General features: G+C 36.0%; 1 protein-coding gene across 1 annotated transcript in view; it reads right to left on the reverse strand.

Annotated features, from left to right (window-relative positions):
- Positions 1–21,953, reverse strand: part of LOC145680822 (gamma-aminobutyric acid receptor subunit alpha-6-like) — a 663,305-nt gene that overhangs the window by 201,512 nt on the left and 439,840 nt on the right. The window contains exon 2 of the mRNA XM_081751910.1: positions 10,622–10,689. Within this exon, the coding sequence (XP_081608036.1) occupies positions 10,622–10,689 (68 nt within the window). The remainder of the gene's footprint in view (positions 1–10,621; positions 10,690–21,953) is intronic.

Below are 21,953 nucleotides of genomic sequence, written 5' to 3' on the forward strand. Positions count from 1 at the left end.
TTCCTGACGTTCCACCAGAAATTACAATTCTAGCATCAGCGTGACTGATAATCGGAAGCAAGTTTTGTTCAAGTTAACCATAAATTCTATGAAGGAAATCAATAATCTGTGTATGGAATGAGTAAACATCTACTATTCAGACTGGAACTCTTCATTAAAATTTAAAGGAAAAAAAAGTAAGAGGAAAAACTAAAAGCTAGTTAGTGAACATCATTATCTAATGCTAGTAATGTGAATGACATTCCATTGTATACATTCCTGTTCTCTATCTAGCCAACTAACAAAACAAGATCTGATTAACCGCTGTCTCAGCTCATAAAATTTCTATTCGCCTCGCGCTCGCCATTGAAGACTTTATTTTTGGCCATCATCATCGCGAAACGTGAAATCCATTAGTCAAGCGCTGTCATCTATTGTGTAATGGAGAAACTAGCAATATCCACAATGATATAACTTCTTGCATCTTTGATCAACGCTTTTAGGGAAATCAATACAAGGTTAATGCTCGACTCCCAATATACGGCTTCTGCTGGATCGTGTGTTGCGTTAGAGGTTTTAATTGGTTGTACTTCCAGCCAGATGCTTCATGAATTAATTTGATAAAACTGCTGTACACTAATATCACAACCAATTCTAATGAGTGCTACTTTCTACTTTTTTTTTTTTTTTTCATTTGCCATGGGATATTTTTGTCGTCAGGTGGATCTGCTACAAGCGTGAAAAAGCACCTGAAATGTCAGTGGCATAGTGTTAGTTTGGTAATTTCAGCTCATCACTCTTTCACTCTTCAGTTCAGAGGGATAACAGAATAATGAATACGAGAAAATATTGAACTGTAATTGAGTATTTTTTTCAACGGCAAAATACTCACAATAGCTAAAACACACATTTTTAAACAAGAAAATTCCTTTAGTTTTTGGCGTAGAAGCAGAAATGGAAATTTTTGGAATTCAGACACCTATCCCAACATGACATATCCGATACCCATGGGGTGGAATTTGTGCAACTGTGCTCTAAACCATCAACGTACGGCTGTGATGACCTCACCGTCGCTACGGAAGCATTTACCATAAGGAGTTTCTCTTAATACTCTGTCTTGATGAAAGTTGGTGGCGCCAGATCTAGACTACACGCTGGACCCATCAGTATTTTTCAATTCTTAAACTTTGCGACACTGTTACTGATTAAAAGAGGGGCTCCATATCTAAGAAAATTAATGATCTTCTTCAAAGAGTGCGTGGGACGTTTTCGGTGCGAAGTAGCTCGTATGGCATAATATGCAGCATCTAATGAGTAAAACTTTTTCAGCACACAGAATTGTCTTAATAATTGCTTAGGCATGCATGAGTTTGTGTATTTACATACTGAAGTGCAATCAAACATCCACGAGTTATCATCAGTAAGAGTGCAGTCGAGAAATGTGTTTTAACCGTCCTCACACCTAAGGAAATACTCAACATGGCATGCCATCCAATTCCCCATGTGTAGCTATAGGTTAGAGCTGTCTGGGGACCCACCTGACAGTTTGTGATACCCAACAGCTTCATTGATGCTGTATAGCCCTGTACTGCACAATTTACTCGCCAATGTTTGCATTGAAGGCCGTCGGATCTATTTAATCATTTCATCTCTGCGTCAACATTCGCCTGTGTGTGTGAGATATGCGTATCCGTCCGGAACATGTTTCGTCGAACACATGAGCCCTACTTTGAATTTGAAACACCTATCCCATACGTTTGTGAATATCATATACGTTCTACCATACGATGCACAAAACTCAGGATAGATTTCGAAAGGTTTCTATCCTTTTGACCACAGAAACCTGACCAATTTCTGCAGCTCCACCTGTTTGAACATTTCAAGCCGAAGCTACCCGTATTTTAAAACAGCTCTCGTGTATAGTGAGCTAAGTATAAACATATGCCACCTTATGTAGAGATGAAATATATATACGATTTTCCAACGATAACATTCATAAAAAGATATTAGATTTTTTTTGCTATAAGAATATACAATCTTTTAGATTTCTCAATTATCTCGACTACTCTTCGATTTAAAAGTTAGTCAAGAATAAGGGGTATTAATTTTCATTATCTTCAAAATATGCTGCATGACAAATTTCGTAACAATTCTGAGCTTTTCATTCGCATAGGGAAAATTTTCTCTGAGACTTACAAGTAGAACTTTCAGTTCAGGGTTGAGATATCAAAAGGTAATAGATTAGTTTTTTTTTTTTTTTTTTTTTTTTTTAATATTATATGTGTGTAGTCCTCTTGTTATTTAACTTCCAACCTTACTCTGGTGTATTCTAAATTGTTAATTATTCTTTCATTTGTAGCTATGTTTTTTTTTCTACGAAATTCCGACTTGGTTCTAGTCTTTCAAACTAGTGATAAAGTAGCCCCCGATTTTAGTTTTTAATTATAGTTTGGTAACGTTTTAATTATTTTTTGGCACTTTTCACAACGCACTAACTTTAAGCTCTAAAAATGCAACTTTAATTTAAATTTTATGTCTCACTTGCTTTCAACATTTAAGTGATATAGTGAGGATGAACACGTCTACCTTCAAGTTCATCCTTAAGCCATAGATTAGGTTAGTTTATTAACTTTGAGAACACCACATTATCAAACTTTAACCAGTCCTGCATTAACGCGTTAACTTCACGTTTTCCAAAATACGTGACTGACTATTCCATTTCTTTCTTCTTTTATCCTTTTCCTCATTATGTCTGTTGCTTCTTTCTGTATACAAACAACATTTACAAACCCTATTCGTTTCTGTCATAGAGTAACATATAGTACAGCTGTAATGACGAAAAATATTATGTAAAGTTCTAGTCACGTGTGCTGCTTAACATTTAAATGCGGAATATCCGTGAGTAGAAATAAATTAATCTACTCTTCTTAAGGTAGAATATTAACTTTCTTTGGTAATGTAAGAGAAAACACAAAAATTCTGAGAATTACCTTGAGAACTTAGTTTTAAAAAGTTATTTCAAAATATTTGGTCTAGGAATTAATTCGTGCGGGTGGACAAGAGATGGCGCAACGAACGGAGCGTCCCACAGTTCCGTGTATCCACACATGTGTTGCAAACCCCTGTCATCTCGTATCGTTCGTAGTATAGGGCAGTGGATTAAAGCGTCAACAACACCAGTTTGTAGTTAAGTGAACATGGCGCAATTTGTGCCTGATAAAGTGTTTTTGCGGGGTGTCCTGCTGCATTACTTTAACATGCAGAAAAGTGCAACTGAAAGTCATCGTATTTTGGTGGAAGTGTATGGTGACCATGCTCTAGCTGAGCGAACGTGTCAGAAGTGGTTTGCACGGTTTAGAAGTGGTGATTTCGGCTTGGCAGACCAAGAGCGAGCTGGACAGCCAAAAAAATTTCAAGACGAGGAATTGACAGCATTGCTCGAGCAGGATTCGTGTCAAACACAGGAACAACTTGCAGCAGCATTAGGCGTTGATCAAACAACAGTCTCCAAACGCTTGAAAGCCATGGGAATGATTCAAAAGATGTCACATTGGGTTCCACATGAATTGAAAGACAGAGACGTTGAAAGACGAAAAACCATTTGCGAATTGCTGCTTCAACGACAGAGCAGAAAGGGGTTTCTGCATCGAATTATTACGGGTGATGAGAAGTTGATCCATTACGAGAACCCTAAACGAAAAAAGGCCTGGGTGAAACCAGGTGAACCAGGTCCATCACAACCAAAACGAGATATTCACTGTGCAAAGGTTATGCTGTGCATATGGTGGGATATGAAAGGTGTGGTGTACTATGAGCTGCTGCAACCGGGTGAAACTATGAATGGAGAACGTTATCGACGACAATTAATGCGTTTGAAGCAAGCTCTGGCCAGAACACGACCAGAATGGGAGAACAGACATGATAAACTTATTGTTCAACATGATAACGCTCGCCCACATGTCGCAAAACCGGTCAAAACCTATTTAGAAAATGTCGGATGGGAAGTTTTATCCCACCCGCCGTATTCACCAGACGTTGCTCCTTCGGACTACTACTTGTTCGATTGCATGAACAACGATTTGATTGGACAGCGGTTTACTTCTTCAGAAGATATCGAAACATGGGTCTCTGACTGGATCGCTTCCAAGGATGAGGACTTCTTTCGCCACGGAATCCGTACTTTGCCTGACAGATGGGCGAAAGTGGTGGCTAGCGATGGACAATATTTTTCTTAAGGTATTTATGTATTTTGTGTTTGTACTACAGCTTCAATGTGTGCGTACCAACCGCACGAATTAATTCCTAGACCAAATAGCTAAAGAGTTTATCTGATTAAGCACTCAACATAACTCCAGAGGAGATAGATATCCAACATCTACTTTCGGTGATGTGCAAGAGTAATCAAACGTGCAAACTCCGCTACATTTAAGAAATTCAAGATATACGTTATTATTATAAAATTTCCATTACTGTTGCGGCAATAAAGTTAGAACCCAATAGAGCCTTATTTTTACCATGATGGGAATATTATGGGATCCGTATTTAACTTTACTAATTTTGACTAGCCTTAGTGTGTGCTTTCTTTAGTGTTTTGCGGTGGGGTTTCTGCAGTTTATTACAATGTTCGGAACGCGCTTGTATGTTCCTCAAACAGGTGGCGATTGAAGGCCAATTGGACTTCCTGGTTCACTGACACTGGGGAAAGATGCGTATAATACATGGAGACAATACACCTTCTTTCAAGGCAAGTCTGATTCTAGCAGGGCCGTGCCGTCGGGGAGCGAGCGGGGCGACGGCCTCGGGCGCCGAAGTAAGGGGGCGAAAAAATCGGGATAGAAAAGGAAAAAAGATATGAAAAATTATTTGGAATATACGTATGGGGGCGACGTCGTGTAGTCTCGCCCCGGGTGCTGATTTTCCACGGCAGCACATTGTATCCTAGTACCGTAATTTTGTTATGTAGCAGCGACATTTCTAATTTTGCTTAAGGTACCAAGATTAGGCCTATCCGCAAATAAAGTTCATTCATTTTACGCTTTTCATTAGTAGGCCTATATTACTGTACCAATTAATAAAAACTATGTATATTAAATTCAAGACAACAATTTTTACCTTCCCTTTGTGCCTGTCCTTTCCCAAGTGATGAATCTGTGTTACGAGTAAAAGGAAACAATTCCAGAAGTTCGAGGATATGCATAATGTGATTATTCTTTTCAAAAATTGTTGTCCTTCGTCATGAAATATGATAATGTATTTTCAGTAGAACAGTTGTTGCAATATCTGCAGGTTGTCATATCAAAGGACAAAGAGAAAAGTTCAATACGCAAATAAAATAGTGATTTGCTCACTTTTGCTATATCGTGTATTATAAAAATAATATTTATTAATATCACTGTGCGTGCGTTACCCCAAACGATAAATCTTGAACGAAAGATTGTGAATCGAATCAATATCTTAACATGTTTACGGATAAAGATGTCTTTAACGCCAGTTATACTGTACTTATCCTATTTTCTACTATTGAATCAAAGGTGGTGGAAGTTATCCATTGTGCTGTTAGATGGCAGCAAACATCTTCCAAACGAATTTGAAATATCTAGTGCGTGATCTCTTCTACTGCCTCTCATGGTTCACTTTTACTTAACACCCAAAGGTAATGATTTAGATAAACTCACATCTATAGGGTTTCTTTCCATAAATGCATCCATTTTTAATTATTACAAATTTCTCTTATGACAATCTCAGCAAATATACACTATATATATATATTGCTTTACAATGAGAAGTATTACCTGAAAAATGAGAAAAGAATAAATATTATAAACGAAAGTTGTCTTAAATCGTCAATTTCTTTGTGATGACATCTTGACCCCATAAAAAACAATATTTCTACACAGTCTCGAGAATTGCACTACCGAAGAGCACGGGTGATATTCTGCAAAGAAGTAAAAATTAGAAACTATACCCGAAAAGAAGTAGATGCAACATCACCCACGACGGAATACACAGGGTCCGGTCCCCTCCCCCACAAAAAAGCTTCCTAATTCAACATGGTGTCCCGACAAAACGTACCAGCGACAAAACGTACCACTTGAATTTTCGCGACAAAACGTACCACTTTTGATGACCTGTCATAAATGACAACCTGTCATGGATTAATTAAAGCATTTCTGATATTTATTCCACGACAAAACGTACCACTTATATAAATTACAACCTGTCTTGGACTAATTAAAACATTTCGGATATTTAATCCGCGACAAAACGTACCACTTCAAGCATTTTTTTTTCAGCGTGTTCACAGATTATTCTCCAGATCGAACAAATTTCTCTTAAAGGTTCTGTACGTGACAAATGTAACATTAAACACGTTTATCAGCGAGTAAGAGAACACGAGTCTTCCAAGATACATTAGACCAATGTGAATGCTTACATATCTAACAAAAGAGAACATAATGTTAAGAAACTACTTCCTCATGAACAGGTAAAACAACGGCAGTATAAGGTTGAGAACAGACAGGTAATGTATCGAGTTGTCAAAGTGCAGAAACTCATTGGTAAAAGAGGGCTCATTTACAGAGGAAATGTAGCAGCCTATAAACTGAAAGACACAGCTATAGATCATGGAAACCTTTTGGATATTATTCCTTTCTTAAGCAAATTTGATCTTTCGCTTAAAAGTAATTTAGATAAGGCCACCGAGATGAGTCATATACGAGGAAGTAAGCAGGATAGTGGTCGCATAACTTTTACTAAACACGGTGAATTTTGTTTTGAATGCTATCAACACACTTATCAGAGGAGATACTTCGAAAGAAGTCTCTCAAGTTTCAATATTTTCTGTTCTATTAGACACTACTCAAGATATAGTAGTTTCAGGCCAGTGCTCTGTTGTTTTACGGTATGTTGTTAAAATGGTTGTTAAACAAAGTATTGTTGTCATTGTAAAATGCATATCTACCACAGGCCAGTGTCTTTGCGGTTTACTGCTGGAAATTCTGCAGAAGTTGAACCTTGATATTAAGAAGTGTATTGGAAATTCAACCGATGGCTCAAGTAACATGCAAGGACAATATTCGGATTTTTTCAATTCACCTATGATCGGTGACACTGTGATTCAGTTGATTTTAAGTTTAACGGCCCTTTTAGCAGCGAGGCTATATGAGACGGGACATACTGATTTACGGGAAATCAAAAGCACATGAGCTCCCGCCAAGAATCGAACCCAGGTCTCCCACGACAAAGGCGCATACGCTAACCGCTTAACAAGTAAGAGACTCAGTTATACGTGTGGTGTTACGCTCATATACTCAATCATGTCATATGTGATCTGACAAAAAATTGCATTGATTCTGTGTCATTGTTCTGCTGAATGACTGTGCGATATTTATGCGTGAGTCTTATCAGCGAATGGACATTTGGAAGATCATATGTTAACAAAGGCGTCTTATAGTTATTGCGGAAACAAGATGGTAGAAAACAGACTGTTTTTCAGAAAAAGTTTGTTCATTTTTTGAACCCAGAAAGTGCTTTGTATATAGAGTTGACCATAATAATTAAGAAAATTGCTTCTACAGAAAATATCAAACCAAAAGTTTGGTGTAAAGCGAAAGGATATATAAAAGATCTCAAGTTCAAAACAACTCGGACAGCACAAATGTTCCTTAAGATATTTCAAGTGACGACCTCTATGTCAAACTATCTCCAAATAGAGGGTGCTGCTAGTGTAGTCCTATCGGATGGTGCAGACTACTCTGTTCCAAGTGAAAGAGTAGAGAGATGATTTTGAATCCGTTAAGAATGCAGCATTAAGCTTTGCAGAATGGGCCAATAACAAATTTGAAGACTTAGAACGTGATTTCTTTCCTTTTTTTTCTATTGACCTGTCGACAATTCGTCTTCAGAGGTGGACAAAGATTTTCCTGTGAATATGAATATGAAGCTGCTTCTATCCAATGACCAGGTACTGTATCGAAGCATTCAACACAATATTGGACATGGTAGTTTCGAGTATTTCTTCGAGTAGTCTCGAGTAGTCGTGAGTATTTCTAAGATTCAAGAAGCAATGTACTTTGTGGATTATTTGGACCCTCGACACTTCAACCAAGTAACAGAACTTCCAGACGTGCCTTTTGATAAACTTACATATTTTCTGAAAAACTTCAGTAAAGAAGTTTCCAAGGATAATATAAATGTATTCTCTTGGACTTTTGAAGGACGTGGATATCCTTGAAAGTCAGTCTTGATGACGAGCACAACCAAGAAAAAATGACTGTCCTGATGGTGCAAGTGATTCAGAATTAGGAGAAAATACATTTGTTTACAAGGAAAGCGAATGCAAAACGTGTTGCAAAATTGTCCAATGTGTTGCTTTTTAATTTGGCAGAATTGTAAATTTTGCAGTAATACTTATCCAGGCTTCCAGCATACAAATTTTTATTGACTTTGCCCGTAACTCAGGTAACATGTAAAAGAAATTTTTCAAAACTTAAATAAACTGAAATACATTAAAAATAGGCTAACGAGTACCATGTCTCAGGAACATTGAAAACATTTATGTTGATGTCTTTTGAAAAAAGATTTATTAAAAAATATTTCGAATGCAAAAGTGATAGATACAGTAGCATCAAAAACTAGTACCCTAAAACATCTGCTAATTTTGTAATATAGTATACGTTCTCCTTGAACTTCATATAATATTTTGAACAATTCAGAATAATATACTGATGAAAGAATATCATGTTTTAATTGTCAATTGTTAATACTATTGACTTACTGTAGAAAGAAAACTGTGCAACTTGATTTGTGACATTGAGATACTGGTGGTGGTGGGAGAAAGCGCTCGCGACCCTCTAATAATACCTATCCGTCCCTGGTCCAAAGCCTGGATAAAGTGTGATGGAAATCAGCAAATATTAAAATATTGCATATGCATGATTCTTGCTGGTATTGGCCTGGCGAGAATCTTGCAGGTATGGTCTTGGTGTTGCGGGAATCTTGAAGGCATGGTCTTAGTCTTAGCCTTAGTCTTAGTCTTGGTCTTGCATCGGTACTTTTCTCACCACCAATCTGTTCAACTTTTAACCTTATTTTGGCCGATATATATACACTTATATGCTGTCCTATCAAGTGGTACGTTTTGTCGCCTGTCATTATTTGATGGCTGATTGGAAGACTCTTCGCAAGTAGCCCTCCAGGCAAGTGGTACGTTTTGTCGCTTGTCATTATTTAAAGTGTTTTTAGAAAACCCTTCACAAGCATCCCTCAGGGTAAGTGGTACGTTTTGTCGGTGGTACGTTTTGTCGCTAGTACGTTTTGTCGCGTATTCATTCAACATACATTTGAACGAAGGGTAGTATTTCAAAATCTTACCTTTTCAAATATAAAGGAAGGAACAATAATTCTGCAGACAGGAAAGTAGTTTAATATGTGATAACTCGTCACCTATACCAGATAATAATTAGGTTAAATACATGGTAAGTTATTAAATATTTTAACTTTTTTCTCCTTTAAGGAATTGTATTTCTTTTTTCATTTCTGGAAAAGAAAGATTTTGAGATACGACCCTTAATGATTTGTACACTTTCTCAATAAAACTGTACTTGTTTAACAGGGAAATGGTCGACGGAGCATGAAAATTTGATCTGTACTCTTTTTCTTATAACAGTAGCCTAGTTCTATCGTTTCTTTTTTTGAAAATATAGGTGGAAGTATTTTACAGTTATTTATCGTCTTTTCGGGCGCATAATAATACCCCTTAAGTACTACATAGATGTAGTTTTTGTATTGGACCCCTCCCAACAAAAATTTCTGGGTGCGCGTCTGGACATAACTGAATGTTTCCTTTTAACTTTGAATTTAGCTAAAGAGAATTGTACTACTAATCACAAAATAAATTGTACGTAGTAAACATGTTGTCAATATTATAACATAAATTCCTTACTATATATGTTATATTTCTTAGTGAAATAGCTACCCTGTGCTTAGGAATACAGCTCTACAATGTTGTGAAATCCATCGCTAGAGGTTTCCTTTCATGTTCTCACACTTTCATCGAATGCTAAGGAAACACTGCCAGGTAAGGTTCCAATTTGTTTTCCAATACAGAGACGTTATGTATTGAAATGAATTATAAGTGTGATACTTCATCAGTGGCGTATTTATCGGGCACAAGCCTCCTCGAAATAAATTTGTTATATGCACATCTTCATTAAAATTTATCGGCACCCAAAAGGAAAAAAAATATAAGTGCTTATTCACATGTTGTGCACAGCCCCTCCGAAACAAAATCCTAAATACGCCACTGTGCTTCATTATGAATGGACTATTTTTCTCATCTCAGTGACTTTAAGCTTCGTCATAACTTCAATTTCATTTTTATTCTTCACTCTCTTTCAACATTTAAATAATATAGTCGGTATCGATATGATTCTATTGTTGAAATAAGAGTAGCAAGTCGATTAGAAACCATATATGAAGTACTACCTTATTACTTCACAAGTTCTGATCGTATTTATTTTTTTTAATTTACGTATTTCTGACTTATATTGAGGTTTCCTTCCATACCAAGAATGAGCGTACAGTAACAAAAGTTTCTAAAAAAATTGTAAATGTTCCGAAAAATGGATAATCGTAGACTTACCTCGTCTGTTTCAGATATTGGTCCCAAGCTCTTTATGAAAATGTTCACCGTTACAGTAACAGGAGGACCTGAAAGAGAAACAGAAGATGTAAGCAAGGATACATGATACCATGGAATGATCGGAACATTATTTTTCATAAAGAAAAATGTACAGAAACAGATATACATAATCAACTGTAATGTTATGTTTCAGGTCTTCTTTACTTCTCCACTCAATACACACTTCCTGAATTTTAATGAATGCCTTATACAAAATAAATCATAACATCAATACTAGAAAGTAAGTTTATGTATGAGATGCTATTAAATATACTAACAACTATGTCCATAGGTTTTATCATAGATAAAAGAATATTCGAGACCCAGTTTCTGACGTCATAATTGTCAATTTCTTCAATATTTGAAAGGTCTAGAAAATATGCATTAGAATAATTAACAGGGGTGTTTCAAAACAACACCGACAACGTTTGGGAGGTGATTCCTGCCATCAAGATAAGGCAAAAAATTATAGACCAACGTGGGTGCAGAAATCCGTTATTTGGGAGTTATACGCTGAAGAAAACATGAAAAATGAACTTTAAAAGTCCATAGCTCCAATACTATGGGGCCTACCGTATGGGTCAAGACTTCACTTAGGAACTAATATGTGCTCTATACAAAAATACATGTTTCAGAATTATGTGGTACTTACATAACAGTTTTTAAGGAGGGAGTTTGTCTATGAGCATATAATTTGAAGTACTCACAAACTACCTCTATAAAAATTGTTATCGAAGTACGGTACCGCAGGATTCTGAAACATATATATTTGGATAGTTCATACACAAGTTCCTAAGTGAAGTCTTGACCCAACTATGGTAGGTCCCATAGTTTTAGAGCTATGGATTTTTAAAGTTCATTGTTTCATGTTTTCGACAGCCTATAATTCCGAAATAACGGATTTTTGCACCCAGGTTGGTCTATACTTTCTGTCTTACCTTGGTGTCAGGAAGCACCTCCTAAACGTTGTCGGTGTGTTTTGAAACACCCTGTATAAATAAATACGAAAGTAACGATGTTTGAGGGCTAATTCTTGCTAGTTTGATGCACCGATTTTGATGATTTTTTGCTACATGAGTGTACCTTGGCTTATTAACTTACGTTTTTATCACATATTAGGCAAGGAGATAGAACGCGTAATGTAAAAATAAGTAAAAATGACCTATTATAGTATTCAATCCATAGTTTTCTGGATCGCTGGAATGAATAGTGACACTATTGATGCTGTTTAAGTCCGAGTTTGTAGATGAAGGTGAGAAAGGATGAGTGGAGGGGATCGGAAGGAGTGACATTATTTTTTTTTAATCATTACGTGTTCATTAAAATTCGTATCCCAAGTGGGAAGGGGGTTCGTGTACCTTCTCCCCGTGGAAAGAATGGGTATAACGGGATATTATGTTTAATTTAAAGATTATTAGTTCCAATCTTAAGTGATTAGCAAATGAAGGTACACAATAGTAAGATACTTGTGTACAGAATATATCGATTATTAGTGTTTAAAATAAAAGTAAGTTTATGAGGCTCAAACTGACACTGGGAAAGCGGGCAACTGGGTCACTATCTGCACTTTCGTTGAATGCAGGTATAAAGGAGGGTTCAAATACGTTCCATAAATCTATTTCCCCATACAAAGATCGGGGATTTCAGATTGTTATTGTATACAATTTTATTTATTATTATTGTTACTAATTTAAGAAGAAAACGTGATGTAACTAAGATACAATAAACTCGAGGATCGTTATTTTCCTATTTCTTATACAACCAAAACGACAGAGTTGTACGTTATGGCTATATAGCTACAAGGATAAAAAGGATAAATGTTAAATCGAGTAAAACATCTACGGATGCACAATAGTCAAGGGTAGACGCTGTCTCATATCGAAAATGTGTAGTGAAAGTGATGATCGTCTCCAAAAATATATACGTTTCTATTGGAAGAGTTCTGTCTCGTCTCATTTCGTGTGCAACTGTAGATGCATATGCAATTCCTGTGGTTGATCAATGCTACTTAATCACAGCAACTATTGAGTAGCAACGAGTAGTACCTGTTAAGTAGCATCGTGTAACCCCGTGTCGTAAGGTAACTTTTGCAATTAATTCCTCGCAGCTCCAGGACTTGAATATTTATAATATTTACGAATAGCTGGGCTGTGGGCATGAAACTGCAAGTCTTATGACCAAGTCGCTCCTAACAATAGTATTGTAGACATATCGTGTGCGTCCAAATAATCGCTTGAAGTTTTTCTTACCCGAGCATTCCTTTGCTTCCTGTTAAAGCATTCTGCAAAATGATTAATCAGATATCTTTCGAAGTGGATTGGCTGTTCATTATTTCTTTCTCTCACCTCTTATTTTATTTATTTTATTTTATCTTGTGCGAAATCGGGTAGCTTAAATATGAAGCGTTTTAAGACACAAATAGCAAAAATCGAAAGGAACAAACTACATTGAAAGAAAATTGGAATGATTCTGTATCAAGTATATGGCTGGATAGAAACTCAGATTACCTATATGTGACACAATATATTGGTACTTAGCATTCTCATGTGATGGCTCTTTCGACTTTTACTCATAGTATGAGACGCATGTAAAAGAAAAGAAGTGAAAAGTGTTTACGATTGAGCACGCGGAGGAGCATGCCCTAGTACTCTGTGCTTGCAACAGATAGAATCGTCCTAACGGAATTGCGTATGTACGAGTAGCAAGGTGAAATGGCTACCGTAATACAAAATCCTGTCAAATGTAAAGTAAGACCTGTCATACGATTTCTAAACGCCAAAGAACAGAATACAACTGGCATAAATAGGAAACTGTGTGCTATTTACGGTCCGAAGGCAAAGGTGTTCAAATGTTTATGACGATAAGCTAGCGTAAGGCTGGTCGCATTCAAGCAGAACGTCTGGTAGAACGCATTAACCAAAAAGTGCGATCCAATCGCCATCTCACAATAACTGAACTCACTGAAACTTTCCAGAAGTGTCTGTGAAAACAGTGAATCGAATTGTGACGGACAATCTGGATTATCACAAATTGTGTGCAAAGTGGGTAACAAAAAATGCTCACAGACGCTCCAAAATACTAATGGATGACAACTGCACGTGATTTCTTGGTCTGCTGGAAAAAGGATGAGGATTACCCCTTTCCTCACATAGTGGCAGGGGACAAAACCTGGATTTCGACGCCACTGGAGAGTCGAAGCAGCAATCAATTCAACGACAGCACTCTGGCTCTCCTAAAGTGAAGAAATTAAAGCAAACACATAGTTGCTCATACTGTTGAGAAAATTTAAAGAATTCGATAAGAGCTATTCAATCATCCCTCTTACAGCCTCGACCTTGCTCCAACGATTGATTTCTTTTCTTTACCTGAAAACGTAGCTTAGATCAAAGCGTTCCCACGTCAGTGAAATGCTCAAGATATCAGTTCTGGATTGGCTATACTCTCAGGTGGCAGGTTTTTACACAATGATTATACGTAAGCTCCTGCTACGCTACCAGAAATATAGCCAAGCTATGTACTTGGATATCAATTGCAATAAAATTTTTTCTATCAGTCTCTTGTTTTTGTTCAAAAATATAGGTCCTTTTTAGGCATGCGTCTCGTGTGTACAAATTATTACAAATTAAATGTATATGTTTACACAAATTTCTACATTAAAGACAGTAAATTGGAAGGAAATAACCTTACACACAAAATCACTCTTTATTTTATGTAAATATACGTATGTAAAGTAACAGATACTTTTCTATGAGTATTTATTTCTTGATTTTTTGGTTTTCCAAGAATATTTTAATTAAATTTTAACATCAATATACATAATAACCCTGATACTTTTTCCTAATTTTCGAATTTGAATTTAGTTTTTTCTTTTCCCCTCGTCTATTTTCTTCTCTTTTAAGAGTCATTTTCCTCCTCGATGTGGTTTCTTTCTTTTATGTCCTTGATTACATGTACACGTCCTGCAATATAATGTTTTATTTATAAAATGTTGTACTGTCTTTTAACAGTCATGAAGTTACATCGTGTGATATCGCCATCGTTTCTATTTTCTTGCTACTTACCTTACTCATTCAATCACAGCAGATTTGAAATATACAGTATATAATCCAACTTTCTTTAGAACTCCTATCATCAATTCCAAGCTCACTTAACCAACAGCTTTTCTAAATCAAACGTATGCCTCCCTCCTTTTCTTATATATCTTTCACCGTTTACTCTTAGTATACTAAATTTATTTCTGCAGACTTTATCCTTCGTAAATCTGAATTGTTCGAAATCAACTTCTTCATTTGTTCTTCTAATGCGCTCGTTTTTCGAGAGTTTTATTATGAGCTGGCTTACTCTCAGTAAGGTGAGTGTGAGATGAGTTTCATTTCAAATTACCCGAGTTTGAGCGCGAAACCGCGCTCAATTCAGAATTCGATTATTTTAAAGTCAAATGGTAATCTCTACGTGTGAGATTGCCGTTTCCCGACCTCTAGAAAGACGTTAATAGAAATCTGCTTACAATGACGATAAGAAGAAACGTATGAATTTAAAGACTAGTAAATCGAAACGGCAAGAAACTTCTTTTCCATTCACGGTGAATCTTTCTGCCGGAGTTTCTTATGTTAAACTTAGCTGGCCATAGTTTCAAACAATAACGTGGTGGTAAAACCGTACTGATGCTTCCTTATTGTATTCATCATTAAATTAAAATGAATTTAAGTTCTAGAAAAAAAAAACAGTTCAGAATGCTCCAAAAGCATTGCCAGAACGAACATAGAAAGAATGGAGAGATGGAGCGGGAAGGATAACTGTCATTGTTCCTAGATGAAAAGTAAATCTTCTTATCCGTACCTTCTCTTTCTCGCAAAAAATAGCAAAATATCATCTCTCTATGACTTACAGTTCTCGAGATATGGCTGCTTAAATATCTAGATATTCGAACTTTTTGGCCAATATGTGGGGAACGGTGGCTAGTTGGCCTGTAGGCAGTTAGTCAGTGGCCACCGGTTACTATTTGGTACCAAAATGTTCACCATTGTCTTAGATATTGATAAACACCAACATGATCTCTGTGTGACTTAAGGTTCCCGAGATGGCTCCTTAAATCTCCCGAAATCGGTACTATCTTTCGGCCAATATCACGGAAACGGTAAGTCATAGAAAGATCATATTGGTGTTAATCAATCCCTAATGGGATGTGAAACATTTTCGTACTGATATTAATTGATGGTCACTGGCCAACTGACCATTGGACAAGCCAGTGGCCAGTTGGACAGTGGCCACCGGTTACTTTTTGGTACCAAAATATTTACCATCCTCTTAAGTATTGATCAACATCAATATCATTTCTCTACAACTTATGGTTCCTGAGCTATGGCTTCCTAAATATCTAGAAATTGGCCATTTTTTGGCCAATATCTCGGGAACGGTAAGTCATAGAGAGACGATATTGGTGTTAATCAATACCTAAGAGGATGGTAACATTTTGGTACCGATATTAATTATTGACCATTGACTAATTGACCATTAGCCAAACGAGTGGCCAGTTGGACAGTGACCACCGGTTGCTATTTGGTACACTCCGCATCAAAAAAATTGCGACACCTAACGCCTTGCAGTTAGGCCACCCAATATACCCCTTCTTATCCCATAATTGTGTCTGGTAAAAACATCCCCTCTCACTCCTCCTTTCGTCTCTCCCATACTAAAATCAGCAAAAAAGATGAGTGCAATTTTCATTTCAAAATATACATATATTAGTATACACAAAATGAAACAATCAAACCGAGACGAAACAAGATTCATAAGATAATGTAGGGAGAGACTTAAACACACACAGAATGAACAGTTGAAAGCGATGTATGCCTTTTAGACAGACATACAGAACTGAGGTAGAGAGAGAAAAGGGGAGAGAAGAAGAAGAAGAAAAACTGAACACAGATAAAAATAAGGAATTTAAAAGTATTTTAAAAAAGAACCTAACATTATAAAGTTCCGTTTCCAGAAATCCAACAGGAATATATAAGTAAGTTTAGATTATATATTTCTTCAGGACTATTCGAATACATAGAAAATACAGGAAACAATTATTAAGTCACTTTCAAAATGAATACCAAACTTGGAGGTCGAATTAAATACTCAATTTCCTGTGAAATTCTAGAGCTCTGAAACATATAGAATAGTGTCAGTAGTTTAACACACGTGATTTGTTTCACGTGTTTCGGTAGCAAATTTGGTGGTGTTCATTGAACGTACTGATACGAAATACATTATAATAAACCCAGTAATACCTCCATTCCGGACTACTAATACAAACTCAACAAAAATAAAAAAAAAGAAGAAGGAAACAAAGAAAAGGATAAATGAATGAGTGCTATTTTACTGCTAATATCTATTAGAAAGAGTCAATATTAGAAGTCCAAACTGCATCATAATGAAAAGTTATAATACTGCTAATATAAATAAAATCTTCTCTTGAATCAGCAGAAAAGGGACCATTTTCTAGTCATCTCTGAAGATTTATCAGTTCTGAACATCCAGTCTCGATTTCACCTATTGTGAATATAACTTTCTAATTCGAACAGATAGAACGAACGCGCCAGAGCTTAAGTGGACCATTGCATCAGTTGGGTGATGTGGATTGGTTATAGACCGACATTGCGTCGAAGATTCGAACCCGTACTGACCCAGTGATTCGATTGAGACACAGTAACCTGGAGGACAAAGAACAGATTTACGAGAGAGAGAAGCAATAAGAGAGAGAGAGAGAGAGAGAGAGAAGTAATAAATAGGAGACGAAGATAAAGATGACTAGACAGAGAGAAAGACGAATTTATAAATGAACACTACTTATCATTATACTGTATGACAAGGAACGCATACACTCTTTACTCGTATTCTCACAAGTGATGCTTTGTAAGTTCTCCAACGGGAGATCAATCTCTGTTTGTAGCCATTATTTTATGAGGAAAAGAATTTACTTGATGGGGAATCGAACCGAGATCTTCCAGTTGCAAATCCAGCACGCTACCGCTACTCCACAGATTACTGTACCCAAAACATGTTTAACAAATGGTTTAGTGTTTCTTTCTAAGACCAATAATATGAAAAGTGGATACTTGAATGGGTTCGATCGTCCTAGTAATTCCTGTAAATGTTGTTTGCTCATCCCCAACCAACATTCGTAAATTGTTTCCATCGTGATACAGGTGTGTGCATCCTTCTTCTTAACGATTCCTCATTTACTATGAAAAGTCAATCTTCGATTCCTCACGATCGCTTTGTGAAAAAACAGAGGTTGGCCTGAAGAAGGTTTGAACCTATGTTGCCTAGCTACAATACTCATGAGTCCCACACGTTACCCCTACGCTATATTGGCAACTCAAAACATAAGGAAAATATTACTAAGTTCAGCCGTGATGTTTGGAACGAACTAGTTTCTTTCTGTAATGCTATTTACACCACAGTACACGCCGAAATTCATTTATTCGACGACCTGGAGACAAGATAGTGCCCACTAATAAATCAAATAACATACAATCCAGGAAAAATTTCAGAAATAATAACAAGTTACGCATTAATTTCCCAACGCACATTCAAAAGTACGTTCATAATAATAATAATAATAATAATAATAATAATAATAATAATAATAATAATAATAATAATTAATAATAATAATAATAATAATAAAATCATAGCCATACTTTATCAGAATTTCAGGCTTAGTCAATAAACGAATTCAACGTGGTCTCTATTCGAAGCTCTATTTAATCGAATCCGATAGAAAGACAAAGAGAAACTTCGAGAACAGGTAAAAGAAAAATGTTACCTTGGTGGGATTAGAAGTAACTTTTAGGAGTTCTTTACAATTTACAAACAAATGCCTTAGACAGTTTTTTTCTTTTCTTTAACTTTACTGATTCACCGAACGTATTTGAGTAACTTGTCTCTATTTTCTACTCGGCTATATACGTTTTCAATCATTTCCGTTAATCTTGAACGACAGGAACACGAATACTAAAACATCTAAGAAAATTAAAATTCCAAACTCCCCCGCCGGGAATCGAACCCGGGACCCCGTACACCTTAAGTACACGTGCTAGCCACTAGACCAGCGGGGAAAGCAAGTGAAATGCATTTTGTAGTATCTGAAGTTTATACCTATTTCATCGTGCTGTAATAATGTTTACCGTATTCGTTACTTTGAGGAATGATATATGTTATTCATATAGGTTCCATTACATATTCGTCCGTAAATATTATATAAATTATCAGAATTATTCATGATCTTCCATGGAAATTCACTGGCGCATGCACAGTAGACAGTGTAATTGAAAGGTGAGTTTAACAGATATTATATATTTCGCCGACATTATTTAATAGCTATGTAGAAGAGATAGCAAAAATGAGTTTTCATAATGAAGATGGAATTTCGGTAGGAGATAGAATGATGAGGTGGATACGGTTTGGGGTTGATATCATTGTTGTTGCAGAATCTAAAAAGAAAATTAATAAAATGTAGAAAACTTGAGAAAGGCTTCTGAAGAATATGGGATGAAAATAAATGTTAGAAAGACAAAATCCATGGTGATTGAAACGAAGCGATCGGTGTCAAATATAGAAGTAGGAGCGGAAAAAACAAACAGGTGACTAGTTTTTGATGTCTGAGTAGTATTATTATTGATATGACATGCGAACATGAAATAAAAGCAAGGATAGAAATGGCGGAAGAAGCCTTTAGGATGAAGAAAATACTAGTTTGTGGGGCCTTAGAGTTGAAGAAAAGACTCATAAAATGCTTCGTGTACTGTATTTCACTGTATTTATAGGACAGAAACATGGACATTACGCAGAAATGATGAGAAACAATTGGAGGCTTTCGAAATATGTGCGTGGAGAAGAATGGAGAGAAATAGCTGGGTCGAGAGGAAAACGAATGAGAGGGTTGGAAATGAAAGGAGAAAAATATTATTAAGAAGAGGAAGAGAAACTGGTTGGAATATTGGTTAAGAAGGAACTGTATCATGAGGGATGTGCTAGAGGGTATGGTGGCAGGAAAGAGAGGGAGGGGACGAATTAGACTATATAGAAACATAGTTAGGCTATTGGCGATATCAAAACAAAAAAATCGTATGCGAAGATGGAGAGGTTAACAGAAGATTGTGGAACATGGCAGCTTCTCAGCTGCGGTAAGTGACCCGCTGGTAATGTCGGAATACTTCTGATATAATGATGCTGATGATGCACAGTAAAAACAGAAAGATCCACTTTACTGTCATTGCTAACACGAACCACAATGAAAATTTCTACAAGTTGTTAAAATGCCTAGCTCTAAAGGCTGTAGAGAACTATCTGTTAGTCTGCGAGGAGAAATTATAGTCGAGTAAAAGTGGAAAAAACTCTCTTTCAGATCGCTTGGGTTTTGGGCTGTGACGAAAAAGCAGTGAAGAAATTGTTTTAGCGGTATGAGAAATAATAATAATAATAATAATAATAATAATAATAATAATAATAATAATAATAATAATAATAATAATAATAATAATAATAATAATAATAATAATAATAATAATAATGATAATAATAATAATAATTTATTTCACAATTCATTTCTGCCAGCAGCTTTCGTCCCCTTACTCCCACTTCATGCTTACTCAGGAGGAAGCTGCGCGTCCCCAGGTTGGGAACCACTACTTTCCATTAAGGAATTCTGATAGCCTGTTAGAAATTTGCATTCTGACTAATATCAGTAAACTGCATTCTTCTGCTTCTACTGCGCATGCACCAGTGAATTTCCATGGAAGATCATGATTAATTCTGATAATTTATATAATATTTACGAACGAATATGTAATAGAACCTATATGAAAAGCATATATCATTCCTCAAAGTAACGAATACGGTAAACATTATTACAGCAGGATGAAATAGGTGTAAACTTCAGATATTACAAAATGCATTTCACTTGCTTTCCCCGCTGGTCTAGTGGCTAGCACGTGTGCCTAAGGTGTATGGGGTCCCAGGTTCGATTCCCAGTGGGGGTGTTTTTGAATTTTAATTTTCTTAGATGTTTTTATATTCGTGTTCCTGTCGTTCAAGATTAACGGAAATGATTGAAAACGTATATAGCCGAGTAGAAAATAGAGAGAAGTTACTCAGATACGTTCGGTGAAGCAGTAAAGTTAAAGAAAAGAAAAAACTGTCTAAGGCATTTGTTTGTAAATTGTAAAGAACTCCTAAAAGTTACTTCTAATCCCACCAAGGTAACATTTTTCTTTTACCTGTTCTCGAAGTTTCTCTTTGTATTTCTATCGGATTCGATTGAATAAAGCTTCGAATAGAGACCACGTTGAATTCGTTTATTGACTAAGCCTGAAATTCTGATAAAAGTATGGCTATGATTTTATTATTATTATTATTATTATTATTATTATTATTATTATTATTATTATTATTATTATTATTATTATTAATTATTATTAATTATTATTATTATTATTATTATTATTATTATTATTATTATTATTATTATTATTATTATTATTATTATTATTATTATGAACGTACTTTTGAATGTGCGTTGGGAAATTAATGCGTAACTTTTTATTATTTCTGAAATTTTTCCTGGATTGTATGTTATTTAATTTATTAGTGGGCACTATCTTGTCTCCAGGTCGTCGAATAAATGAATTTCGGCGTGTACTGTGGTGTAAATAGCATTACAGAAAGAAACTAGTTCGTTCCAAACATCACGGCTGAACTTAGTAATATTTTCCTTATATTTTGAGCTGCCAAGATAGCGTAGGGGTAACGTGTGGGACTCGTGAGTAGTGCAGCCAGGCAAAATAGGTTCAAACCTTCTTCAGGCCAACCTCTGTTTTTTCACAAAGCGATCGTGAGGAATCGAAGATTGACTTTTCATAGTAAATGAGGAATCGTTAAGAAGGAGGATGCACACACCTGTATCACTATGGAGACAATTTACGAATGTTGGTTGGGGATGAGCAAACAACGTTTACAGGAATTACTAGGACGGATCGAACCCATTCAAGTATCCACTTTTCCTATTATTGGTCTTAGAAAGAAACACTAAACCATTTGTTAAACATGTTTTGGGTACAGTAATCTGTGGAGTAGCGGTAGCGTGCTGGATTTGCAACTGGAAGATCTCGGTTCGATTCCCCATCAAGTAAATTCTTTTCCTCATAAAATAATGGCTACAAACAGAGATTGATCTCCCGTTGGAGAACTTACAAAGCATCACTTGTGAGAATACGAGTAAAGAGTGTATGCGTTCCTTGTC

The sequence above is a fragment of the Thermobia domestica genome, chromosome 3 (genome assembly GCF_964235325.1).
Source record: "Thermobia domestica chromosome 3, izTheDome1.hap1.1, whole genome shotgun sequence".
Classification (NCBI taxonomy): Eukaryota; Metazoa; Arthropoda; class Insecta; order Zygentoma; family Lepismatidae; genus Thermobia; species Thermobia domestica.